The sequence below is a fragment of the Mustela nivalis genome (assembly GCF_964662115.1).
Source record: "Mustela nivalis genome assembly, chromosome: 3".
Classification (NCBI taxonomy): Eukaryota; Metazoa; Chordata; class Mammalia; order Carnivora; family Mustelidae; genus Mustela; species Mustela nivalis.
Genome location: NC_139022.1, coordinates 146,860,365 through 146,868,424, shown reverse-complemented (window position 1 = coordinate 146,868,424; position 8,060 = coordinate 146,860,365). Strand labels below are relative to the sequence as shown.

The 8,060-nt window shown below is 45.0% G+C and overlaps 1 protein-coding gene across 8 annotated transcripts in view; it reads left to right on the top strand.

Annotated features, from left to right (window-relative positions):
- Positions 1-2,177: 2,177 nt before the first annotated feature.
- ZNF131 (zinc finger protein 131) overlaps positions 2,178-8,060 on the top strand; it is a 29,004-nt gene continuing 23,121 nt past the window's right edge. For 2 of the 8 annotated variants that reach the window (XM_082724271.1, XM_082724268.1), the window contains exons 1-3: positions 2,947-3,207; positions 3,428-3,566; positions 4,635-4,736. In XM_082724271.1, the coding sequence (XP_082580397.1) occupies positions 3,443-3,566; positions 4,635-4,736 (226 nt within the window). In that variant the 5' untranslated portion in view covers positions 2,947-3,207; positions 3,428-3,442. Of the gene's footprint in view, positions 2,496-2,747; positions 3,208-3,427; positions 3,567-4,634; positions 4,737-8,060 lie in introns of those variants that run through there. The other 6 variants (XM_082724266.1, XM_082724270.1, XM_082724267.1 and 3 more) reach the window with 6 other exon arrangements.

The window sequence follows — 8,060 nt, the reverse complement described above, 5'->3', positions numbered from 1 at the left end:
GATATGAACAGACATTTCTCCAAAGACCTAGATGGCCGAGAGACACATGAAAAGATGTTCAATATCACCCATTATCAGGGAAGTGCAAATTAAAATCAAACTGAGATATCACCTCACATCTGTCAGAATGGCAAAAACACAAGAAACAACAGGTGCTGGTGAGGGTGTGGAGAAAAAGGAACCCTCTTGCACTGTTGGTAGAAATGCAAACTGTTGCAGGCACTCTGAAAAACATACAGCGTTTTCCTCAAAAAGTTAATAGAACTAACCTACAATCCAGGAATCACACCACTGGGTATTTATCCAAAGAACACAAAAACACTAATTCAAAGGGATACACGCACTCCTATTTTTATAGCAGCATTATTTGCAATAGCCAAATTATGGAAATAACCCAAGTGTCCATCAGTACATACATGGATAAAGAAGTGGTATATGTATATACAATGGGATATTAGTCATTTAAGAAAATGAAATCTTCTCATTTGCAAGGACATAGATAGAGCTAGAGTGTATAATGCTAAGTGAAATAAATCTGTCAGAAAGACAAATACCACATGATTTCACTCATGTGGAATTTAATGAGCAAAGGCAAAAAAGACAAACCAAGAAACAGATTCTTAACTCTATAGAAAACAAACTGATGGTTACCAGAGGGAAGGTGGGTGGGGGATGGGTGCAATAGATGAGGAGGATTAAGGAGTGCCCTTGTGATGGGCACCGGGTGATGTATGGAATTACTGAATCACTATATTGTACACCTGAAAATATAACACTGTACGTTAACTATATTGGAGTTAAAATCTTAATTAGTTAATTTTGCAATAGGATGGATGAAAAAAATGTTTTCATTGCTTCAATACCCACTTTAGGCTAAAAATTTCCAAATCCCTAAAACTCTCTCTCCCCTGAATTCTACACAGGTCCATATATAAAATGCCTTGTTGACATCATCTGTGTTTATTTTTTTAAAGATTTATTTATTTGACAGAGACACACAGCAAGAGACAGGACACTAGGGGGAATGGGAGAGGGAGGAGCAGGCTTCCTGCTGACCAGGGAGCCTGATGCCCATGAGATCCCAGAACCCTGGGATCATGACCTGAGCTGAAGGCAGCTTAATGATTGAGCCACCCAGGCACCCTGACATCATCTGTATTTAGCTGTCTCCTTAAAATGATCTCTTCCGTCTTCACCCTTTCTCCCCAATCATTTTCTCCAGTTATAGTCTCCATTTTGGTAAAATGGTTCCAACAATCCACCCACTCAAGCCAGAAATCTAGAAGCCATTCTTGAGTGTTCTTTTCTCTCACCATGAATATAGCCAACATTTATTTAGTACCCATGACATGCTTTCCAGTCAACGTTGATCCTATTTCTGGATTCCACCTAATAGTCTAATCCCATTTGCCACCATAATTTCATCTAGATTACTAATAGCCTCCCACTGGTCTCTATTCCTTGCACCTTCTCCCATTTAGTCTGTCGTCCATACTGGGGCTAGAATTCTCTAAAAAGTAAGTAAATCTTAAAAGGTCACCAGCTTGCTCAAGCTTCAAGGTTTCCCTTTTCGATCCTAGGAAAATCTATCATCTTTAACACTGTTTACAAGGCCCCTGTGGGTCCGTCTCACCAATATTTCTTTAGTTCTCAAAATGCTATAATCTCGTTGCCTCCGAATGTACTGTACACTGGGTTAAGAACTCTCAGACTTCCTATTGCTTCCTACAGGTCACTAGCTTTCCTTAACCGCCCCTGTTCTTCACATCTCTTGACACTCGGAACTCTGCACCCAGGCAATTAACTGTACAAAATACCTACCTCCTCTAGCCGACTGAGACTAGGAAGGCAGACACCACACACTCCTTGTTCACCACTTGATTTCCCAGTCCCCAGCACAGCGCTGGCTCTCAATACATGTCTGTCGAAATAATTACACTCCCTCCTGCACAGAGCCAGCCCTTTGAGTCTTCCCCTAATTCCCCACTCTATTTTCTTCAGAGAGAAGAAAGGCACCTCTGGACCCGTGATCCTCCAAGAGCGTTTTTTGGTTTTCAGGTGAATGAGTGAGTGACCCAGCCTAGCGAGGCTGATCGTTAAGTCACCGGCCTCTTTAAGCGCGGGGGCGCTGGGAGTGGAGAGCTGGAGTACTACCATCGTGCGTAAATAATCCCAGCAGATCCAGGTCCGGAGCCCAGCGAACACGTGCTGCCGGCGGAGCGCGGAGAGGGCGGGCACCCGGGAGGAAGGTCCCAGGCGGCCTGAACGTGCTCGCGCCCGTGGCCGCCGCGGCGCGGCCGTCCGGGTCTCGGAGCGAGCGCACGTGCGCCGGCCAGACCCAGCGGAGGCAGCGTCCGGGCACTGGCGAGGAAATGGAGGGCGAGGCGCTGTTCAGAGCTAGGGAACAGTGTGGGCTAAGTTTCGCCCCGAGAGGGGAGAGCGAGGAAGGAGAAGCTCTGACGGCCGGAGAGGAGAAAGGGAGGATCGCGAGCTAGGTAAGGCGGGCCAACCTAAAGCTCGGGAGGAAAGGGGGGCGGGGCTGGAGGAGTCGCGGAATAAAAGCGCACCGGGAGCGAGTAGCGAGCTTATTCCGAAGTCGGGGTCGGAAGCGCTCACACCCGGGGGCCCGCGGCGGGGGGGTGGAAAGGCGGTGGTTTCGGAACCCCGCCCCGGTACTGCCGGGCTCAGAGCTGACCCAGCGTCCCCCTTCTCCCCCCCCGCCCTTGAACCGGACTTCCTCCTTGCAGCGTTTGCGGCCGCGGCCTCACCCTCGGCCAGCGTCCAAAGCCCCGGTTGACTCCGCCCGCTACTAGTCGGGCGGGTGGGGGTGGGGCCCGTTTCCTCAGTGGTGGACGCTGGGTCGGCGTCCGCGTCAGCCGGAGCCCAGCGCGTGACGCAGCACGTCGACGTAAGTGACGCGCAGACCCGGGCCGCTCCTCCCTCCCTGAGTGAGTGCCGGCCCGGTCGGGGCGGGGGAGAAGAGGGAGGGAGGGGGAGGGAGAGGCGACCCGGGAGTCGTTGTGGGCCGCGGGCCGGACCGGGTCTCTGGGCGGCGGGAGCCAGGGCCGGGCAGAAGGGCTTGGCGGGCCGTTAGGGACCGCCACGGCTGTCGGGTCCCTTCCTCTGCCGGACTTGCGCGCCCCGGTGCCCGGAGCCTCCGGCGCTCTGCCCACCCCGCTTCAGCTCGCGTCTCCCGACTCCAATTAGGTCAGGCTCGGAGTCCCGCGGCCGCGGCTCCGGCCCCCAACGCGCGGCGGCCACCCGGCTCGCCTTTCTTTCTTCCCTCGCCTTCCTCTCTTCTTGCCTCCCCCTCCCCCCCCTTTCTTTTCACGTAGCTGGGGTTTTGTTTTTTGTTGTTTTAGGCTTTAGGGGTTTTGTGCCTCAGCCTGAGCTCATGGGTGTACATGATCATGCTCCTCTTTTGTAGAGCAACCCGACGGCCATGGAGGCCGAAGAGACGATGGAATGCCTTCAGGAGTTCCCGGAACATCATAAAATGATCCTGGACCGATTGAATGAACAGCGAGAGCAGGATCGGTTTACTGACATCACCCTGATTGTCGACGGTGGGTAAAGTGGTGGGGCAGAGCAGCGAATTTGTGGCTTCCGTTCCTATCTCCCCTTCCCCCACCCTCCTTTTATCCCCCCCTTGTGTGGCCTGTGCCTATTGAGTGTGCGCTGGGACCTGGCAGGGACTTGCCAGTGCCCACTCACTGTAGACCATGTTGCAGAAGGCTGGTTGGCTGGTCATGCTTTCAACAAATCTTAGCTTCTTTGCCGCCTTGGTACGTTTTCCCATTGCACCCTTGAGTGCAAGATGATGGTGTTGGAGATAGGGAGAATATCTCTAAATTTTTGGTTTATAGCCTTCCATACAAAAGCTGCTTTGAGGAGACTTTCACAGCAATCATCTGGGAAGTGTTGATTCTTTATAGTTTCCCAGATGGTCTTGGAGGGAGAATGTGAGATTCCTTTGCAGCACTGGTACCCTCTTTGGGAAACCTCAAATCAAGTGGGGTCTTTACCAGTATTAGGAGTTGTCCTTATAATGGAGGCAAACGCAGCTTGGGTATCTTTTCTATTTAGTGAAAATAGGCATCTCAAGGCAGGCTATTTATTATAGATCTGCTGTATTGTATGTAGGTTTACCGCTTCCAAATATTAGGCATTATTAACATGTTTAACAGAGCAAATACATCCAGCTTTATGCTTATTCTATGGCTTTTTCTTCTCTCTTTCCAAATGATGGATGTAACATTTTGGGTTGTGTTTATAATTAGGAGTTTTACATGAATAGGATTTACTTTGGACTCTTTAAGTGGTAAGAAGCTCCCTACCTCTTTTAGTTTTGTAAACTGGCTTTTGTAAAACTGACTTAATAAAGTCTTTGAGGTAAAGATCTGGCTTCGTGTCTAATTAAAATTGAAGTTTGTCGAGATAGCTACTAAGAACATTCTGACTTTAGTTCAGTAATTTATATAGTATTATGATTATATTATGGAGAAAGGTCTGCCTTATATAATTTCCTACTTTGTTTTTTGGTTTTACTTTTGATTTTTGAATATATGTTATTCTCTTTTTCTTTTCTTTTTTTTTTCTTTTCTTTTCTTTTTTTTTTTTTCTTTTTGATCTAGGACACCATTTTAAGGCCCACAAGGCTGTTTTGGCTGCTTGCAGTAAGTTCTTCTACAAATTCTTTCAGGAGTTTACTCAGGAACCTTTGGTGGAGATAGAAGGTAAATGCTTATTTTAAATACAATACTTAGCAAACATTATAATTGTTGAAGAAGTGTTAGTTAATTTAGCAAGATACCATGGGAAATAGGCATCAATGGTTCTTATTAGGTCGCTGGATAAATTGTTCTTTTGACACTTGAGAATTCTTAGTTTCAGTAAAGTGTTTGGTAAAATGATCCGTCAGGAAAAACTCTTACATTAGATGGTAGATGTTGGTCTCTTAAAGGAGTCTTTTCCACTTCTAAAACCAGTGGTCACTCTCTTTGGAAAATTTGTATTAAAAGTGAATCCCATCTTTGTTCAGTGGGCCAAAGTTTCAGACTGGTGGGGATACTGCAGGTTGCGGTAGAAGGTTCTTTATTAGCAAAGGTATATATGACACGCACAAAATAAAATGGGCTGCCATAATATGGAAGAGACTAGGAAAGATGAACTGAAGTAGCATTCAGAAGTTCTAGTGTTCAGAGTCTGGGATGGAAGGAATCATTCAGTAGATACTGCTTTAAAGTAGAAAATGGTTTTGTTACTTGCTTGATTTTTTATAATAATAGCTTCCCTAAGTGCCAGCAATAGTGCTTTGCGTTTGTGTGCCTTTTCTGAGATTTGCCGCAATCCTTTGAAATAAGTGGTATTATTTCCAATTTACACATCAGGGAACAGGCTATAAATTGTTAGTTGCTCAGTGTTGTCCAGCTAGCAAGGGATTCACTTGACGCTATTAATTACTATGCTTTTGGCTTATACTGCTACATTAGCTATCCCTCCCTATTGTTCAAAACTGTAGGAAATAAATAAGCTTGCCTACATAAATACAGAATTTTAGTTCTTTCAGTGTTCTTGGATTTGTATCTTTTTGACGGCGTATATATTCTTTGTTATGAGTGAGTTGCCTAGAAACGCTATTCCCTTGGGGAAATCTGGTGCCCTGGGGAGTAAAGAAAATGAAAAAGTTAAGCACGTTCCTCGCACGTTTTCTTTTGGGTACATTTCAGTTTATCTAACATTCTGGCTGATACATCCATAGATAATCTTTTCATTATCTGTGATGGACAGAGCCACAGGCATAATGGAAATCCACAAAGCTTACTAAAGTGAGAATCTAGCTGCCTGTACAGTATTGGTTTCTATTACAGGGCAAGATTTCATCCATTCATTTACCTGAGGTACTGTGTGATGCCATGCAAGTTATTTTACTTCAGTTGCATATTTTGTTCCTCATCTGAAGAGGCCTTATTACTTTATAGGCTTGTAATGATTAATTGAAATAACATGCAGAGTGCTGAGCGTAGTGTTTGATACCTTGTCAAAGCTTTATAAATTGGGTCTGTTTGTCAAATTGAATACCTGTTATGTGTTGTGCACTGTAGTAGAATCAGGAAGTGAAGAACTGATGAATAAGATAGTCCTTGAAGAATTTGCAGATTTAATCACAGGTGACCAACAGGTATAGAAAGGAATACCAAAAGTGTCACAGAGACTTTTATAGTGGAGTGATGTAGCTGAGGAGAGAGAATGAATAGTTTGGTCTACCTTAGAGAGAGGAACAATTTTAAAAAGGAGTTGACTTAAGTTTTTTGTTTTTTTGTTCTTTGTTTTTTAAGATTATTTGTTTATTTGACAGAAAGGGAGAGCACAAATAGGGGGAGTGGCAGAGGGAGAAGCAGGAGATTCCATGGAGCAGGGAGCCCGATGTAGGGCTTGATCCCATGACTTGGGATCATGACCAGAGCCTAAGGCAGACGCCCAACCGACTGAGCCATCCAGGTTCCCCTGACTTCTGCTTTTTAGGCAGAATCTTAAATAGTCAAAAAATAAGTGGCCCTCGGTGAGGAGGGAGAAGGTGGTGGGGTTATGGACATTGGGGAGGTTATATGCTATGGTGAGTGCTGTGAAGTGTGTAAACCCGGCGATTCACAGACCTGTACCCCTGGGGCTAATAATACATTTTATGTTTATAAAAAAAAAATTAAAAGAAAGATTAAAACAACAACAAGTGGCCCAGGCTAGAATATGCATTGCTTTTGGAGCAAAGAGTATATCTGGAGAAGTAGGATTTTCTCTTCTAGAGACTGATTACCTTGAGATTGTTTCTTGTGCCTTTTAGCGCCTCTGACCTACTATCTTCATTATATTATAGCACTTAGAAGCTTTATGGACAAATGAGAAAACAGAATGTAAGAACATTTCTGTTTTTGTTACTTGCCAGATTCAGGTTTAAAAAAATCGTTTTGGCTCAGTGTTTTCTTCAGCCATTAACTTTGGGATCACTGTACAACCTGTCTAGGTCACCTGGCTATAGAAAAAACCTGGCCATGTAATTCATGGCATTTTGAATTTTATGATACTCTGCTATTAAAATCCTCTGAAGAAGACATTTTATTTTGTTTTGATTTGGGTTTGCTTTGTTTCTAGCAGGCAGTCAACCTGATTTAGGTTCAGACTGCCTTATGTGGACTGTGGATGTAATTCCAATTTTGTTTTCAAAACTTTTGTTGTGTTCAGGTCTCAGGTGTGCTCAGCATCTGGGTGGTAGTCAGCATCATAGTGCAGTATTCAACCCCTTTGCTGTGCTGCCTCAGCTCAGTTCTACACGAGTAGCTTGGTGGCTAGAGCAAAACTTATTATTTTTTTTTTTTTAAGATTTTATTTATTTATTTGACAGACAGAGATCACAAGTAGGCAGAGAGGCAGAGAGAGAGAGAGGAGGAAGCAGACTCCCTGCTGAGCAGAGATCCCAATGCGGGACTCCATCCTGGGACTCTGAGATCATGACCTGAGCCGAAGGCAGCGGCTTAACCCACTGAGCCACCCAGGCGCCCCCTAGAGCAAAACTTATTCACAGAGGACCTTTCTCTAGTTCCTTCTTCTGATTTCTGCACTTTACCTCCAAGGAGTAACTTTTCCTGATTGTCTGGCTAGAAAACTGGGGTTTTAGCTTCTGTGTGCTGTCATGTGCTTCTCACAGTGGGATCTGTTTCCTAGACAAAGCGGTGAGAGAAAAAAAATTAAGATTTCTCTCCATGCTCTTCAGATCATAGTATGTTTCCTAGCTCTGTCAGAAAGAAAAACTTTCTCTAAGGATTAGTACCTGCTTGGTGGCCACCAGCCACCAGTGTGCAGCATCAGAACTGCAACTTGCTTTGAGGCAGGGCTGAGAGGAATTAAAACCAAGTATTTCCAGACCTGCATATACTCTCCATTCCCTTTTCTGGTTCTCTAGCCAGAAAGAGTTTCTTCTGCAGCTTTATTGTCTGTTCCTGCTACCTAGGAGTGGGATTTGGGCTGTCTTCAAGTCAAGTTGGGATATGTGGGAGGAAAAATAA